Source organism: Telmatherina bonti (assembly GCF_933228915.1).
Source record: "Telmatherina bonti genome assembly, chromosome: 4".
In the NCBI taxonomy this organism is placed as follows: Eukaryota; Metazoa; Chordata; class Actinopteri; order Atheriniformes; family Telmatherinidae; genus Telmatherina; species Telmatherina bonti.
This window is the reverse complement of record NC_136622.1, coordinates 23,866,557-23,885,857: the sequence shown is the minus strand read 5'-3', so window position 1 is coordinate 23,885,857 and position 19,301 is coordinate 23,866,557. Positions and strand designations below refer to the sequence as shown.

The following is a 19,301-nucleotide window of genomic DNA, read 5'->3' as shown; positions in this document are numbered from 1 at the left end:
CTCTTTCTATTTTTTCAAACCTTAAAAAAACAAGCTGATCACTGCTCCTGCCACAGATGTGAGAAAACTTTGTATCCGCAGGCTGCAACACAAACATGTTTGTACATGTATTTTTCTGTTCTCCTTTAGGTGAGCCTTGTCTTTTTTATATATAAAGTTGAGTGTTTTGTTTTTGTTTGTGTTGTAGTGAGTGCATTTTTCATACAGACGTTTTTAAAGCATAATTAGTGTAATCTGACAATAGGCTACATGCTAAAACAAATCCCGTGCAGATGTTATTGATCTTTGCGCCATATTTCATTATCTTATCTATCATCAGTATGTAGAATTAGTCACTATTAGCACAAATACCAATGAATTTCATCTAATCCTGGTATAGTTTCTGATATTACAGTTTGAGTTTGATATTACAGAGGTCATTTGTCCGAATTCAGCCAAAACGTACCAGTTGGATTCAGGTTGCATACACTCACAGGGCTGGAAAGAAAAAGAAAAATCACTTTTTTTTTTTTTATTCAACAAGTCAGACTTTCTTTTCTCAGGCCTTGGAAAGTCCCCAAAACTGCATTACTGCTGCTCTCTAGAGGACAACAAGAGAATATCAGCCTAATGAACAGCCAATGTTGAAATATTTTTCTTGCTTGTCTGTGTCCTTCTTTCTATCCTCAACCAGTTCTGTGATATTTGTCATCACTGATATTGTCCCAGGCAACAATTTTTACATCACATTCCTGTCAATTATATCAGCATAAATAACTATAAAGGGCCAGAAAGAAGGTTAAAAAAAATGTATAGCAATTTTTGAACATCCTGCATCAAACCTGACTATCTTGGTCAGACTGTAAGATTGAAATAAAAATAAGCTTTGCATTGATGGTCAGCTACTTTAAGAAATGCTAAGTCCAATAAACACTGTCCCCCAGAGATTCATACTATTACATGGTCCTCTGAACAGAATTATTTTTCTTTATAACATGGTCAGATACCTTTCATTCAAACAAACTAACTATGTCAGGGCAGGATGTCCACAGTAGATGGGTGAGAATGATCAACCATGGCTAACCTTATTTGTAACCACACATAGATGCGCTCAACAAAACTAAAGATAATTCAAGAGGACTTGACTTATGCTGTAGCTATGTTACATCATGATCACATGTTGAAGAGTTACTGTGAACCTTCAGGTATCCAAATGTTTCTGTATGACAGTTTTTCTGTAAATAACAAGATTAGTTAAACTCAGAGTTTCCACATTATAAAGAGATTTTCAAAAAAAAAAAAAAAAAAAAAAAAAAAAGATGAAAAAAATGCAATAACTCAACTTTTTTTTTAAAAAGTAAAAAATATGAGAAAACGACAGAAAGAACTCAACTCTTATACCTGAATGTTTTATTTTGTAGCATTTCTCACTTCTTCTCATTTCAGCTTTCAGGTATCTCAACCTAAAATGTTCACATAATTCTAAAACATAGAATTCACAGTTGCTTTTGTAACCATCGATTCAGTTCAGTTCAAAATTTATTTAACACTTTAAAAATATAACCTCAGTTTCACAGAAGTCTTTCACAACACCAACTACAGTCAGCAAATACAAAAAAAAACAATAAATAAAATAAAATAGGGGAGAAAGGCTCATCCCTCTTTTTTTTAGTCAGCAGGTGGGCTGCAGCATTCTATCTGTAGGAAGGCCTAGTCCAACCAAAGCAATAATAATCCAAACACAAAGTTACAAATGAGTAGACTGCTCTAAGACAGCCTGGAAACACAAGATTTGATTTTGGCAAGAGTCCTTAGCTGAGAGAAACTTGCCTTGATTACACTGCTGATGTCTGTCAAATTTAAACAAAAGGTCAGTCATTACCAACCAGGTTCTTCTCAAGGGGATGGCAGTAGGAGAACAAAGAACCAACCACACTATTGTGTCATGCAGGAAGTTACTCTGTCTAAATACCAAAATCTCAATTTTAATTTTTCTTAGGTTCAGAAAGATAGCTTGTATGTCCTAAGGTACATGCCTTTTTTTTTTTTTTAATGTGGCAGAAGCTGCATTTTCAGAATAACAATGGTATAAATGGGAATTTAGAAGCCTAAGTTGTATTTAAACCAGTAAAAACAATTGCCATGCCTGAAATTCAGTCTAATAGACTCATTTCAATAAAATAGTCTACATATGGACTAGAACATCATCATAGCTTGATTTTAAGTATATTGGTGGCTAGTGGCATAATGAAGTTGATCATTTTGGGAATCTGGCCAGATTACCATGTTAACTATGTTCCTGTTCTCCATGGGGATCACCAGGGGACGGATGTTTTTAACATAAAGTGATGCAGTGGGTTTCATAAACTGAACATATAGCATATGATACTCATGACATTAAGAGTTAGGAATCTAGATTCAATCCACCCAAGAATCAGAAATCTTTGTTCTTATTTTGTTTGTTTGTTTTTATGATCATTTATTTAAATATTTTAAATATTAGATATTTTTTCTTTAATTTTTTGCTGTGCTATTGAAATAGCTATATCATCTGGAGTTTAATACCTCACTTATCTAAAAGGGTAACATTCCCAGAGCACTGATGAACCATGTTTTATCAGTATCTTCCATGAATTTGTGGGAAAAATTACTTTACCTCTGTACCACCTGACACAATATTGATTATCTTCCCATCTCCAAATCTAGACTCAAAACTAATCTATTTAAAACGGACTACTCACTGATTGCTGATTTTATTCATAGATAATAGGAAACAAAGTTTTAAAAATTCAAGTTATGACATACTTGTGTTTTTTCTTGGGGGTCCATATGATATATTTAATAATCTGAACACTTAGTTTATATAGTAAAATTACTATATGTTTAAACTGTCGATAAACCTTAGTTCCATGTCACAGAAATCATCCGTTCCTTGTTGCAGGACGCAGGATACAAAGAAAATATAAAACTGTAGTTAAATTATGAGCAATGTAACGTAATTTCAAAGTGTGTTCTTCATCGCAGTTAAGCTTTTCTTCAAAGAGCAAAATCTGAGGTAGACACACAGTAGTTTCTTTCCTCCTGATTTTACGAGTACAATGAACTCAGCACTTGCACCTTCCCTCTGCTTTCCCATCAGGAGTCTGATGTCATGGGAGGAGTTTGCTTTGGGACCCACAAAACTTTTGCGTGTCGTCTGTTTCGACGCCACGCCTCTGTGCTTTTTCCTCGGCGCGTTGATTTCATACCAAACTCATACTTTGCATTCCGCCTTTTTTTCCTGTCAAAAGCTATTGTTCTGATTTGGATTTACCCACGGATAAGGAAACAAGTCCCCTGCAGAAAGTATTGCTTGTTGCTGTAGCAGCAGAGCAGGAAAGCCGTTGTGAGGTGAGTGCGCTCTCAGATAGTTCTTTGTTGTGTGCAGCAACTTTCATGCCGCAGCAGCAGCTGCTAGGCTTCGTGTACGCTGGAAGTTTTGGGATATTTGACATATTTCGCATTTTCCCGCTGCGGCTTTGCTGATTCAGGACCCCGTGTGTTTAGTGGGAAGTTCCTCAAGCATTTATTCCGACACTAGTTCTCTAACTGGTTATTTTTATATGTCTCTCGGACTTAGTTTGGAGTTTGTTACGGAATTATTAGCCAGCAAGCTAACTAGCATGTCAGTACAAGTGTTAGCGACGGCTTGCCTTTAATATGCTAGCTGTAAACTGGAAATGGTATTTACAATATAACATCTTCTTGTTGTGTTTTTAAGCTTTTTACTAATTTACTATACGTTAGTATTTTTGGTTTGGGTCAAAGAGGTGTTGCCAGCTCACGGTTGGCTACACGCTTTCCAACTTTTCTGTGTGATTTCATTTTCCCTCTTCAGGCTAGCAGCGGGGATTCATTTCTTGCTGTGAAAACTTTATCAACATAGCGTGATACTTGATCCATGCGAAGTTAGTTGGGGGAATCAAACGTTTGTCTCCTCTGTCCTGCTTTATTAATCCAGAATTCATAAGATGTTATCTCGTGGTTCGTGTTACGTTAATGTAATAATTTAGGCTCAGTCTAAAACGCTAAAGTTGTACTAGCACTAGTAAGCAGAGTCGGCGTGGAAGTCTGTAAAAGTGTTGTGATGAAAGGGAGCTTGAGTAACCGTGTCACTGGTGCTCTCATTGGCTCATGAGGCAGCCCGCTCTGTGCATGTGTCCTTTCAGAGTTTGCTGAGCTCATAGTTTTATTTAGCTCAACGCTTCAGTGGCTCCTCACTGCATTGAACACCTGACCTTTTGGCCACTAAGAGCTATTTGAAACTGGCAGATACATATGCTTTCCGAGCATGACGTCCTAAATTTGTATTGCCACTACTTGTTTAAATGACAAAACAGAAGCGATAAGTTTAAAAAGAAAAACTCAATAATTTGCTTCATCATTGTGGTCTCAAATCAGAGCATAAAGCAACATTTATATTCACTGGTATAATTATGTTAGCATCCATTCAGCTATCCCCCTTTTCTCTGCTAAGAGGCTGTTTGGACACAATATACTGTTTTTTGTTTTGTAACTTCTTTAGAAGGCCATTTTTAAAGATTGTCAAAGTCTTTGCAATGTCTTTTTTTAAAAGACATTTCTTAAATTAGACTTTTTATTCATGTGGTTTATGGGTAGCATAAAAATGTGATAATCATTTAATTAATCTGACCAATTTGACTATTTAGTTAAAGTCTACCTTTTGGGGTTGTCAGTAAAAGTTTCCTGTTTCCACCTCACTTTCCACACAGCCTTACACTTTATTTAAAAAAAAAAAAAAAAAAAACATAGATGTAGTAATTGCATCTATTAAGGGGTAGGGGTGTCATGCTATTTTTTTTTCCCCCTTTTTAGATTTTTGTTTGCTACAGCAAACCAATATGGACATGAGATGTGCATAATGGGAAAGTTTTTTTTTCTTTTTTTTTATTGAAGATTTTAATCAGCGTGTTTGATTTGAATGGCATTTATAGATTGTAATAGTTTAAAGCAGGGGTGTCCAGCTCCAGTCCTCGAGGGCCACAGTCCTGCAGGTTTTAATCACTATTGCAACACACCTGACTCAAATTAAGCAGTCGCTGAGCAGAGCTTCATAGGCTGTTGGATCTATTTGATAGAAGCCAGGTGTGTTGGGACAGGGATACATGGAAAACGTGTAGGACATCAGCCTTCGAGGACCGACTTTGGAGATAGATGATAGATTAAGTAGGGGGTGGTTTAAAGCATCTAACATTCTAAAGGGAAACAAAATGCATCGACAATTATAAATCAGCTTGTGACACTTTAGCCTCACTCCCAGGTAAAGTGAAATTATTCATGCATGAGATCGAAGATATTCCAGACCAGTCTTACTGAAATATTAATTTGAAGCAATATACATGCATTGTTGGTATAAAGCAATGTTTGAGTTTCTGTCATTGTTCTGTGGGTAAATCTTACTCAACTTCTCACACAGAAAAAACTTTTGAAGACTATCACTTTTCTTCCCCTTGATCATCAAAATATTCTTTTAGACTTTCTGAACCATCCCATCGGGCCTGTCATATTGCTATGACAACAGGACAGCCCTGTCAGCAGTGATTTGAAATGGGAAAGGCCCTGCACACAAAGTGTAGTATAAACTCACTGCAGCAACGGAAGCTCTGCGACCACACTGATCCTCTGTGGTTCTTTTATGGCAGGGGCCATGTTTGCCACACTCTGGAAAACATTGCACACAGGACTACATTTATGTTGCATATGTGTGTTTGAAGAGACTTGGAGCATCCTCAACAATAATAAAAGAATGTGTGATTTCCTCATGTGGTCTTCGTATGAGTTACAGGCTTCTAGAAGTTTGTATGGCTTTTAAGAAAACATTAAATTATTTTCCCTGGAAACAGAAGTTAAGTAAAGTATATACCGTAATTGGGCTTGTTCTGTCAACTTTTTTTTTATTTGTGTAATCGTGAAATGTATTTAGCTGTGCCAACTACTCTTTGTTTAAGTCCAAGCTGAATGAACCTCCAGTGGGGAAGTTAAGTGTGACTATAACTCGGCTACATTCTTAATAATTTTACAGGCTTTCAATATTTGGGAGTTTTGCGTGTCCGGTTTTGGACCTTGGACAACAGAGCTATTAGTACACAGCTGTAAACAACTTCAGATGAATCTGATCTCAGTCATGGAGAAGTGTTGAGACATTTGTAGTCCGAAGAAATCTTACACCATTCTTGGCAGGCATAAAGTTAATTGTTATCCCATAAATCCATCAAAATGTCTTTGAGGTGGATTGGCCAATGAAAGCACAGATATGTATTTATTTATTTTTATCTTTTCAAAGTTTTTATTTGTCCTCAAATGTCATTGTTTGTGACTCAGAAAAAAGGAGCTGCTTAGATTTTTCCCTTAACCAAACGCATTGATTTTATTTATTTTGTATTTGTTTGATGTTTATGTTTTAGATGGTAACTTTCAATGGTAGGTGTAACTCTGATAATTGAAAACTATATATTGAATTTTTTTGTTACCATCTTTTAGAATATATGCTTATGTAGGCACTTTTATCACCTTAGAGATTTCAAACACATTATCTGTCCATTTAATCATTCTGTGTTTACCAATAATTTTAGCAATTTTGTTATTTGTGCAGCAAAATTATTTCTTGAAAATGGTTTTAACATTAATCTAAATTCACTCAATTATTGTTTTTTTTTTTTTTTTTAAACTTCAATTAAGCAATTCTAATGCATACACAATTAAAGTGGACACCAGTGGTGATGGAGCTGCTGTGATGGCACATCACTGGGTTGTTCTTCCAACCCCATCAATAATGTGCTTGTTAACCTGATCATAACAATTCTGATGTTGCGACATAGGTCTACATATTGGAAAATATTTATGAAAATCACTTAAAAATGAAAGTAGTTCAAATTCAGTGGTGTTTGATTTGTAAGACATTACACATCAAACAAATATTAAATTCCTTCTACTGTCTTGTATTACTTTTTGTAGCAGTGTCTGCATTGACTGATCTAAAGCAATCACAAAGTATTTTACGAAGCGGTGCTCCTATTTTACATGCTTTTGAACTCTCATCTTTTTCTGGGATGTAATACTTTACCTTGTTCTTATTTTTTCCCCTTCTGCTTCAAAATCAGTGTACATTTAATTTTTATTCTGTCTGGTTCACTGCTGATGCAGCATTTAAGTCTGGTTTGGCATTCTTCCATTCTTGGGGCTGCTCACTTTCTCCATTTCTGCTGCTAAAAACAATGTCTAGTTAGGTCTGCTCTAAAACTAGAATTTTTTGTCTACTATATTTCTATGTAACATGTTCATTGCATAATCCTGACCATTCTATCCTTCTAATTTACTTGAATTTTTATATAACATTTGCTGTTTTATTTAAAAAAAAAAAAAAGTGGATTTTTTTCCCCCCGCGTTACTATAAAATATAAGAAAACAAGCAGATTTCTTTGGCAGTATTTGTTGTTGCTCACAGTGGTTGTTGGTGATATCCAGGTGCTGTTCAGTTGGGGTCAAAGTAAATTTCCTTAACCACAAAAGTCTTTTGTTTATTATCAACTGACAATAGAGACTAGACACTCATGGGTTGTCTTTAAAGCTTTACTAGATTAATTAAAGTTTGACTGTTTTCAAAACAGTCATTGCTTTTATTTCTCTAAACCTTGCTGATTGCAATGCCTTTTGGTCTAAATTAATCAGCTATAAAAATAAATACTAATCTGTTTTTCTATGTTGTGGTTGCTTTTGGTCAAATGCTTTTTTAATGTGGAATAAACTTTATTATAAACCCGATGCTCAGGACGAGACTTGCCAGTCTGTGCTTATTTTGTGCTCTGTGATGGAATTTGGTTAATCAGAAGAATTATTAAGTAATTTGCTAAAAAAATAGTTAATCTTTTTTTACTGTAGGTGTGTTGTGGCTGGAACCGTCATCATTGCGTCGGAGTGGAGTTGCCGTGGCAGCCCTGACGGGGCGCAGGAGGAGAGTGGAAATGGAGAAGCAGTGGCAGATGGAGCAGACCGTGGACTGGATGGGGACCCTGAAGGCGTGTGGAGTCCAGACATTGAGCAGAGCTTTCAAGAAGCTCTGGCCATCTATCCTCCCTGCGGCAGGAGGAAGATCATACTTTCAGATGAGGGGAAGATGTATGGTGAGGAACAGTAAATTAAAGGAAGAATATCATTCTATTGTTATGTGGAGTAAAAAAAAAAATGCAAAAAGTAACTGCAAAGACAACAAAAGGTTGACTGTACTGACTACCAGTGTTTTTGCTAGACACAGATTTACAACTGCAGCTAAAACAGCTTACCACAGTAAAGACATCTATTGTTTGCATGCGAGACCTTTAATCTGGTTACTGTGAAACAATAGAGACCTGACTGGTGGTTTTCAGTTTGTTTGAAGGGACTGCCTTAGATTACTGATTAAATGTTGATGTATTTCTAATTTTATAATCCTTGTATGTTCAGAAGAACTCTGCAAGCTGTATGATTATGGATATTGTAAATATGAAACAACACAAAGGTTTAAGTATGAGACATGCAAAGAAGTGTTGCAGCTAGCTTTAGATTTCCCTAATTTAAAAAAGGAAAAAACATTTAAAAAAATTTTTTTACCTGCTTTACCTATTTCACTATTCATTTAATTGACTTTATGAATTAATTTAATTTATAACTTTAAGCTGATTCCATAAAACCATGAACACTAACTTGTTTGTAGTTTGTGCTCTTGGGTGAGCTTGCACTCCCTATAAGATATGTAGAATGTTGTTTAAGCTGCCTGTTAAATAATTACTGCATGAGCGATTGGGCCTCAGCTGGCAGCAAGTTTTTTTTTTTTTTTTTTTAACCAAACTGATTCAATCAGTAGCTTTTCATTTCTTAAAAAAACATGCTGAAAGACACATCCAGTAGTCGTGACATAGACGTTGGTGTGTTTAAGAAGGGTCAAATCACTGGCCTGCCTCATTAAGCAGGAAACACAAATGAGATGCAGAAACTACTAAAAGTGGATTAAGAACACTTAAAGGGGTGCTATTATGGTATTTCAAGTTTTCTGAGCTTTCTACAGTGTTACAGTGTTGAATCCTCATCAGACATGTGAACGGCACCGTTTTTTTTATCACCTAAACGCGAGTTTGAGTTTGAGTTCCAGCACGCTTTCCGTTCGGTTTCCATGGTGACAAAAAACGCGTCGTTTTAGAGAGTTTTTTCTACTTGGAAATCCTTGTGACGTCCCGGGAGATAAGGTTCTGTGATTGGTTACCTTCTACTGTTTAACAAGGGCATGTACAAATACATCAGGCAGGTAGAAAATGTCGGATCAAGTTATTTCCAACTTTGGCTGATGAGTTTACCAAAGAGAGACATCCTGCTGCATTCGTTGCTGTGGGTTGCTGTTTTCCACTTCGTTTTCAGGGTCTGATTCAGGTTCCAACATGTAGGGCTGTATGCTATGTGTTGACATTGTATTTTGTTTTTTTTATTGAGTTCATATGAGCCTAACCCTTCTGTTTATGAGATGTTACAATGACGGCGAAAGCAGGTGCGGTGCGCGCTCTCAATGTAGTGCAGTGGCGGGAGGCGGGGCTTAATGTGGAAGAGTCTCAATCCACTCGTTTTGCCCGCAGGCTGATCTGACAGCCTACAGAGAGGGTCGGTCTGAAGTAAATAAAGCGATTCGTAACAGTAACTCGATCAATCCCAGCCCTTCTGGTCTCAGAAATAAAATTAAATTAGCCCGAAATGCATATAATAGTTCCACTTTAAACATTTTGTGTGGTCTGACGAGTCCAGATTTACTCTGTGGCAGACTGGGAGCATCAGAGTAAGAAGGAAGGCAGATCAAAGAATGCATCCGTCATGCCAAGTGTCTACTGTAGTGGGGGCAGTGCTATGATGTGGGGTTGCTGCGGTTGGTCATGAAATGAATCTTGTGACACTGCAGAAGCTTATTGAAACAATGATGTGGGAATTAGTGTTTGAGCTTTGATTTGGGGAGGTGGCGTATTTACCTGCATGAAGCTAATTTGCCTTATTTCTTGTTCTTAGCAAGAGTTCATTTTGGACCCTGATTCCACGGAGCAATAACAAAGGCTCGCGTTGATCAGCTGCTTATATCTTGGAACCAAGTTGGTTTTACTCTGTGTGCTGTTCATCTGCCTGTAGATATTTTTGGAGAGGGCTATTTAGCCTTGGGGTCAGAGGGCAGCCAGCAGTGACAGGATCAAAGGACATACTGAGCTGACATTTCAGCTCAAGTTAGAGTTAACACACAAAGAAGCTTTTTCATTGCTCTGTTCAGGCACTGATTGCTTAAATATTGGTTTACATTAGGTTAATTGATTTAACATTTGGACCCTTGCAGTGAGCCTTTTGATTGTTTTTGCGAAGATTTTTGTATGGTTATTAGGAGCTTTGTATTTTGACAGTGGCTTAAACCCAAAAGTCATTGCATTCTTGATTCGCAGAGTGATGACTTTCTCATATGTCATGGCCTATGCCATGCATTGGTGTATGTGTGAGGGTGGGTAGTGAAGCTTTGAGGGAAACTGGATCTGTAAACCCATGTGACGGGGAAGGAGAGTTTGTTTCAGCATTGCAGCATTTTCTCCTTTTGTGGAAGTGTGGGCTCAATGTGTTGACCTCCCTCATTTCCCTCTCATTGAACAAAGGTAGTTCCAGCGGATCATTCACACATTGGAAGACGCACTACCACTGCACATAAAACCCATGTTCTAATTAATCCATCAGTTCTTCATTTTGTAACCAGTTGTGTGACACAGATGCACCACTACTATATTGTACTTTACATCATAAATAATAACAAAATTGCATAATTTTATTGTATCGTCTGCAATAGTATCTTAATTTGCAAGAAAAAATTAAATGTCAACAACCTATTGGGAGAAAAAATTAAAAAAAAAAAAACTTCCTAAATTATAATATTTGTCCATAGTTATCCAGAGGTAAACTTCTGTCAGAACTGTTGGTTCTTGTGCTGTGGAAAAAAGTTTCAGGAAAGATACTGTGTCTTAATACTGGCAGATTTCCAGGATGTTTTGCAGATGAGTAACTCTTAACAATATTCACATAGGTCTCAAAGATTTAGAAGCAATCTGTAACACATGTAAGGGTTTGTAGAAAAAAACTAACTTTTACCTGTAGAGAGATCCACTCAACAACATTTTACTGAACTAAGCCAGTTTGTTGCTTATTTCTATCTAATTACTGATGTTTATGTGTCTGATGGTGTAATCTATGATGTGACTTACAGAACTGTCTCCTCCATGTTCATATGGATAGAAACAACACAGATGCCGTGATTTGTTTACAGAGTAATTCAGGTAGACGTTTTCAATTGAGACTTCAGCATTTTGGAGTCAAGATACAGTTTTGAACTGCAATAAAGTGCTTAAATGAGAAAGCATGTGTGCGTATTTGGAGTTGTGGTAGCTGGTAGAGCTGTGTCCCGTTTTGGGAACTTGAGCAGATTGCTGTGTCTGAGTCAGCCTATTCTGTTGACTTTGGGGGGTATCCAGGGTTCTGGTAAGTTAACTAGGCTTATGTGACTCATCTAAAACCCCTACAATGTCACACCATTTCCCAGAAAGACTGATGGTGATGCTGATGACGTTAGTTCATCCATATGATCAGCAATTACAGCTCTGGATTCAGCATGGCTACCTATATTTGATTTCCTTGGAGCACAATGTAGTGCTGTTCTCCATTTCTTATCTGAAATAAACAGATCATCAGGTACTGGGAGGCAGAGAAAGTAAAAGCTGAGTTGGCAGTGTGAAGTGATTATGTTATGAAAGCCTGGTCACAATATGACTACTCCCATTTTCTTTTCCCTCCAGTCATACCATTCCATCTTTCCATCTTTTGTAGTTTTGCTACCAAGCACTGATTTAAATATAAGAGAAGCTGACTTTTAATGGGAGTATCTTACGGCCACAGAAATGCTAAGTTTAACAGCGATTTTAATCACGTGGTCAGAAATGGAATAGAACTAATAAGAGCCTTGCAACTTACAGCTCAATAATGGTTCTGTCCACTTTATAAACAAAAATACAAAGGAGAGCACAATCGTACCATCAGCTGGTTCCATTGTGATTATTTAGGTAATAAATAAATACATTTTGGTCGTTTTTACCACCAGATATTCAACATATTGGATTATATTGTGTTTGCAACTAAGGTTTATTTATTTGCCACCTTGTTATGGCAGAAAAATGTTGTGTTGAAGTGCTTGCTTGACTTTTATCATTTCTTCCTCAATTCCAGGTCGAAATGAGCTGATAGCTCGCTATATAAAGTTACGAACTGGGAAGACGCGGACTCGCAAGCAGGTATGCACAGACATGACTGAAGATTACAGATCTGATATACTTTGTTCACACAGCCCACGTAGCTTCTTTTGCATATTTAACTAAAAACTAAACGCATGAATGTATAATGGCTGTTTAAATTGTAAAATCCTCCTGTGAATGTGTTTTCATGGGGCAACCCTGGCCCCACAGGTGTCTAGTCACATTCAAGTTTTGGCACGTAAGAGGGTACGAGAATATCAGGCAAGCATCAAGGTGGGTCCCAGCAGAATCGGCTCTCTCTGTCCTCTTTAGTCACATTCCTCCTTCTTTTCTTTTCCCTCTTCTTCCCATCCTTTTCCCTTCATCCTGTCTTTCTTCAGGTCTCTAGTCACCTGCAAGTCTTGGCCAAGAGAAAGTCTCGTGAGATTCAGTCTAAACTGAAGGTACACTAGCTCACTGACTTTGCAGTGCTAATGGCTTTGCTCTGCATGTAACACAAATCTAAAGTAACACATTTTATCACCATAGATGCAGATTCTGATTTCTGCTTCTCTAAATGGTTTTTAACACATCTTATGTACAGGGAAGTTTTTAATTGAAACTACAAGAATGGTAACTTGTTTTTACTTTTATCACTTCATTCAGTAAGTTAAAGAAAGACCAAGTGATTCTTTTTTTTTTTTTTTTTTTTTTTTTTTTTTTTTTTAAATTCATGATAAACTAACAATGCATGACAAATCCATTTAGTATTGTTCTTATGCCAGCTATCATTTTAATCAGCATTTAAGTGCACGAACATTCTACAGTGATCAGGGTGTAGACGTTAGTGAATGCTAACGTGTGGTCGACTCGGGGCTTGACATTTTCAAATATATTTGTTTGCTTGTTTGCTTTACAGGCTTTGTTTAGTTGTCCACATGTTTAACAGTGTGACTGCTGAACCTTTTTGTTGTATACGTTCAAGGATTACAGATTGTCTTAATTTTTTGCTTTTATATGTATAATGCATGATAGGTTTTTTTTCAATAACTTAAAGCATTTGCAACCTTGGACATTTAATTGCATGAGATTCTCTAGCTGGTTTAGTTTGATCCTTGAATATGGCTGTGATGATATATATTGATGCCTGCGAACACACAGACACGCAAAGAGTTTGTAATATGCCCCTCTCTGACATCCACACCAGTGGAACTTGATATATTTCCGACCTCTACATTCTTGTTCTTGAACATTTCCTTCAATACTTGATCTTTTCTTTTTGAGAACATTTCTTGTGGTTTTGATTCTGTTCTGTGGTTAAATGTTTGTTTGCACCCGCTTACTTCTCTTTAAAGTGACTTAAAAAAACTTGCAGGTCAGTGAACATAAGCATTAAGTTCAAAGATGGCACAAATTCATGTCATATTGTGAATGAAAGATACATATTTTTTAACATCTGTTTGAGGTGCCACTGTTAGGATGTTGTGTGAGTCTACCGTCAATAATTTCCTGCACCTGATTGATATTAAATGGATTGAACAGCTTGTTATCTTTTACATAATAATTAATTAATTTAAGCAGATGTGTTGAAGTGGAGAAACTTCTAAAACTTGCAGGAAAGTGGCCCTGGAGGTCCACATGCCTGTTTTTAAAGGGCTTAAGAAATAACTTAAATGCTCCTGTTGAAAGATTTAAGATTTATCTGTTTATAAAAATTGTTCAATGTGTTTTTATTTTGTCCTTATGGGGAATTAGATGAATCCTGGCTGCAACAATTATTAAATTTTACACACAATGCACAAAGAAAGTCTCAAAAAGTGAAAGGGTCTGAATACTTTGTGAAACAAGTGTGTATGGAGTCAGCCAACTTTTTCCTTTATCACCAAATAGTCCATATGTCACTAATATAATCAAATGTACTGTATTTAATTCATTGCGTGTCCTTTTTGCCATAGGCCATGAACTTGGTAAGTTTTTGTGTTACATCTATAGCTATCTGCTTCAGGCTTTGTGCTGTGTGGTTGGCATCACATTACTGCTAGTCCACAGTCTGCGTTCTACTGCCAGACTGAAAAACTATGCGCATAGCTCTTTTTTAGTGACTTTAGCTAAGGGCTGGTGATGGTTAGTTCTTGCAGCTTGGTGCGCCTCCTGCTTTTGCTTCCTTGTAGGTCTGCTTTGCTGCCTGTCTTTTTGTAAAGCTGCTGCATCACGCTGAAGTTCCGTACATGTTGGCTGGCTTGCTGTCTAAATTGGCCTGAAAAGATGGCTGATCTTGGAATGATAACCTACATTGAATAGGTCATTTTAATATGTAGTTTGTTCATTATGCTTTACTTTGTCTTTGATTTCATCATTCAGGACCAGGCATCCAAAGACAAGGCACTACAGACAGTAGCCAACCTGTCATCAGCTCAGATTGTGTCTGCAAGTGTAATGAAACCTCAGACTCCCTTTCCTCCACCAGTCAGAGTGAGACTAAAACCCACTAATACACACACACACACACACCTGTCCATTTTTTCTTTTCTTGGTAGAAACCTGAACCATTTCCCTTCTCTCCTGTTTAGTTTTGGCCTGGTCCTGTACCAGGACAGTCTGAACAATCTCAGGAGTAAGTATACCACGGTCACATGTGTTGGTTGTGATGGTTTAAAACTGCCTCATGCATTCATGTACACAGCTTCTCATTCGGGTCTCCTGCTCTTTTTTAACATTCACAGCATTAAGCCGTTTGCACAGCCTCCCTATACCACACTACCAGCCCCAGTCCCTGCACCTATCAGTAAGTGTGGAAAGAAGAGCTTTAATTTCCCTAATCAGGATTAATATTGTCATGGTAATAATGTTTTTTCTGGTTTAAATGTATTACAGGTTATGACACTTTGCCACCCCCTCGGCCTGCAGCGATAGCAGCTCCTGTGTGGCAAGACAGAACCATCGCTTCAGCAAAACTACGGCTACTAGAGTATTCTGCATATATGGAGACCCAGAGAGACAGGGAGATGGTATAGACATCAGGATATTATTTTACTAGATCATCAGCAATGCAAGATACTGTAAAAAGAAAAAGCTGTTTTCTATTCCCCTCTTTTTTTCCCCCTGTTTCTACAGCATAAGCATCTTTTTGTACATATTGGGCCTTCAAACCCAGGCTACAGTGATCCTGTTTTGGAGTCCATAGACGTGAGGCAGATTTATGACAAGTTCTCAGAGAAGAAAGGAGGCTTGAAGGAGCTGTATGAAAAAGGGCCACACAATGCATTCTTTCTTGTCAAGTTCTGGGTCAGTATTCCTCCAGAGATTCTCTTGAAAGAAACATCTTGAGGAGATTTAAATCTGTATACTTGCTCATCATTCAGTTATCAGAACTCAGTTATTACTATAATTAACCTAAACTAGATTTATATACATACACAATGTAGGAGGTGGGTTTTTGTAAGAGGTATTTCTCTTCTCTATGGTGACTTTATGCTTTATGTCACTATACTGTTCTGTGTGTTTACATTATGTGCTTCGCATTCTGCATGTTGTAGGCGGACCTGAGCAGTGACATTGAGGAGGGTTCTGGTGTGTTCTACGGGGTGAGCAGCCAGTACAGTGGAACAGAAAACATCACCATCAGTGTTTCTACAAAAGTCTGCTCCTTTGGCAAACAAGTGGTGGAGAAGGTTGAGGTAAGAAAATGGACCTGACTCTATGTTCGAAAGTGGCTCATATTTTAATATGTTTTTAACTGTGAACATTTTGTTGGATTTCCCCTCATTCAGACAGAATACGCGCGCATGGAAGGAGGAAAGTACGTTTTCCGTATCCACCGTTCACCCATGTGCGAATACATGATCAACTTCATCCACAAACTCAAACACCTGCCAGAGAAATACATGATGAACAGCGTACTGGAGAACTTCACTATTCTACAGGTATTTTACTTCAAACTCAGTTTGTTTTTAGTTAAATTCCAAGCAAGATGCTGATGAAAATAAAGCCTCTGATCAAATTTTAGGTCTGATTGTCTTTTCCTATGCAGGCTCGTAAGATTTATATATAATATGATTTTCTTAAATAATCATTTTAAGGTCTATTATATAATTTATTGGTATCTCCCAACTGAATTAATTTTACTTATGAAATGACAACTTTACTGACTGTTTTATGTCTTTTGTTAGGTGGTGTCCAACAGAGAAACTCAGGAGACCCTGCTGTGCATCGCCTTTGTGTTTGAAGTGTCTACAAGTGAACACGGAGCACAGTACCATGTTTATCGACTAGTTAATGACTAGCAGCATCTTGCATGCAAAGACTCTTCAGACTTTTTGATACATCCAGTTTGAACACTATTTCCAGTTCAACACAGAACCTCCACTGCTTTACTCTAAACCCACACTTGTTTTTTTATCCGACCAACCGTCACACTGCAGTCATACCTGTTGCTTGTTTTATGTGTATGTTGCTGCAAGAGTGGACAAATCTCACAGCAGCATCCCAGAATTCACCAACCATCACAAAAATTATGCATGTTTGTTGTTGGAATTGTTTTTATTTTTTTTAACCCACTATTACATGATCGAACTTGTGTGCATTTACCTTTTTTAAGCAGGAGCCATCCCACACGTCTCAACATTTTCAAAGCCCACTTGGCAAAATTGGTAATTAAAGCAGAAGTCATCTCTTTCATGTTTTTAGCTTCTTAAAGACACAATACAGAACTATTTCAGTTTTCCCTGCAAAGTCAGCTTATTCAGCATTCATCCCGCCTCCTATGTGAGCTTTCTCCAGCCAGCAAGACAGCCACATCTTAACTCTTGGTTTGACCCTTTCTCTCTTTCTTTTCCCTTTCTCCAATAATGTCTACTTGCATTTCTTTGCTGAGTCAGCTGAATCAGTCACAGGGCGTGTTTAAAATTGCTAGTTTGTTTACATCCCTTTGCTAGCATGTTAAGTAAAACTTTCAAAGTGCCTATTTTCAGCCTTGCGATGCTGCTGTGCAGTGATGGCTCCAGAAATGCACATGATAGATGTCACTGTGCCATCAAACGAGTCCAAGACACAGAGTTTTATGGTTAAAAAGTTACATAATGCGTCTTTCAAAGGGGGAGCAATAACGGGTGTTATTAGACAGTTTTTTAGGCTTTTGTAAGTGATGGATCATAATTGGTTAAACTGGGATTCAGATTTACTGACAGACATAGACTCTCCAGACTAACCTTTCAGTCCCTGTGTATGAGCATTTCATTATATTTCATTAATAAGAGAATATCTTTTTGTCTACTTTAAGCAAAACATCCTATTGACAGAATTTTCTTGTATGCCTTTGCATCACTGGTGAGACTAATGTGAGACGAGTTTGAATATAGTTTGACAAAGTTCTTGTTTAATCACTCTTAATGTAACCTGCCGAAATGACTTTCTATTACAGTCTGTAGTATCTTTGACAGGTACAAGATGACTCCTTTTTATCCTGTTACAGTTTAGTATGTAATCATTGACTTTAGTTTGATCAAAGATCACATTGCAGAAAGTCTGCCTTCTTATGAAATAATGCACTACATGTAAAGACGTGCATGTTGTATTTATTTTCAAGCGGTATCATGGTGTGAAGAGAGACCGCAGTTTAACATTTGCTGTACATTCTATAGTGGGAAAATCTTGAGGAGGTCTATAAAAGTATTGACTCATGTTTGTTTGAAAACAACAAAAATGGTCCGAATCAGCTCACACATTTTAAATGAGAAAAGTACATTTAATGCTTATCAAAAAAATGATGGTTTTACTCTGTGTGGGCTTGCTGCAGTATTTCTACCTCCACATGAGTTGGGATAAGAATGTGCTTTGATTCTTATAGCCTTAAGCAGAGGAGCACTGATGTATAGGATGTGTCACTGCATTTCTAATGGTACTGTTTATAAGCCAAAAAAAAAAAAAAAAAAAAAAGATGAATAGATGCATTTTTGTAAGGTTTCTTTTTTGTATTTCACCAGCACACTAAACACCATTACTGATGGATGTTTTAGTTGTATATTTTTCTTGTATGTATGGTACAGACCACACTAAGGTCACCCACAGTGCACTGGGGTAGATTTTTGCCTTGTAACACTAACAACCTATCCAGCTCACACTTTTCTCTTGTCATGTGTAATGTTTTGAATTACTAGTATATATGGGTACCAGATTTTTTTTTCTTGTCATATATATGACAAAATGTGTGTATATGTTTTAATAATATACTGTACCTATATCGTGTTTGACTCCATCATGCCCTCTTCTGGTGAGCTTATATTCTACTATGTCTAGAGAAAAGATTTGTCTCCGTTATGACAAAAAGAGCCATTAAGTTCTGTTTAAAAAAAAAGAAGTCAATAAATTTATCACTGTGGTCAGCTGAAAATGTTATATTATACCATCACTATCATATCAGTGAACTCTGGCTTTGCTACATCACTCCTTTTGTCAGGTGTACTCAGAGAATTAAATCTGCCTTTATGCTGTACCAATAGAAAATCATATGATGTTGGAAAGAGAAGAAAGTATTCTTAATAAATTCTATAATAAATATGTTACTGTGCTTTGACTGCTCAAATGGTATTTCATGTGCATTTTATTCTGTGCCCTGCGTCCTGGTTTAAAACTGAAAGTAGAACCAGAATAAATTAACATAGTAAGTGTCAGAGTCCAGTGCTTGTTAACATTAAAGCCTACTGGGATAAAATATACCCAAATATCCTTTACTGAATCAAATTACTTTAGACTAAATATAGCTTTTAGTATTTGCACCTAACAGAGAAAATGCATCAAAGCTGAACTCTTTGGATTTATTGTTTTTAAGGCATATTTTCAATGTACAATTTTCTTCTGGATTGGGTTTTTATATGCTCTGGGGCCTGTTGCACAAGAAATCCTCCTGAAATCTAGGAAGGAGTCGAAGACTATAAAGAAGAATTATAAAAACAGAACACGTAGCAAAATATTAGAGTTGATTACAGACTAAATATTACAGAT

At 37.0% G+C, this 19,301-nt stretch overlaps 1 protein-coding gene across 6 annotated transcripts; it reads left to right on the top strand.

Moving 5' to 3' along the window:
- The first annotated feature begins 3,179 nt into the window (after window positions 1-3,179).
- On the top strand, window positions 3,180-18,867 carry tead3a (TEA domain family member 3 a). 6 transcript variants are annotated; one of them, XM_079238997.1, is made up of 14 exons: window positions 3,180-3,369; window positions 7,918-8,159; window positions 12,298-12,362; window positions 12,534-12,596; window positions 12,704-12,766; window positions 14,258-14,269; window positions 14,664-14,774; window positions 14,873-14,916; window positions 15,026-15,087; window positions 15,177-15,310; window positions 15,417-15,587; window positions 15,839-15,979; window positions 16,073-16,225; window positions 16,472-18,867. In XM_079238997.1, the coding sequence occupies exons 2-14, from the start codon at window positions 8,153-8,155 to the stop codon at window positions 16,583-16,585; spliced, it is 1,140 nt and encodes a 379-aa protein (XP_079095123.1). In that variant the 5' UTR covers window positions 3,180-3,369; window positions 7,918-8,152; the 3' UTR covers window positions 16,586-18,867. The 6 variants fall into 6 exon arrangements, with proteins under 6 accessions (XP_079095123.1, XP_079095118.1, XP_079095120.1 ...); XM_079238992.1 differs by lacking the exon at window positions 3,180-3,369 and adding an exon at window positions 3,591-3,701 and having other exon boundaries at window positions 7,898-8,159; XM_079238994.1 differs by lacking the exons at window positions 3,180-3,369; window positions 12,534-12,596 and adding an exon at window positions 3,591-3,701 and having other exon boundaries at window positions 7,898-8,159.
- Window positions 18,868-19,301: the final 434 nt, after the last annotated feature.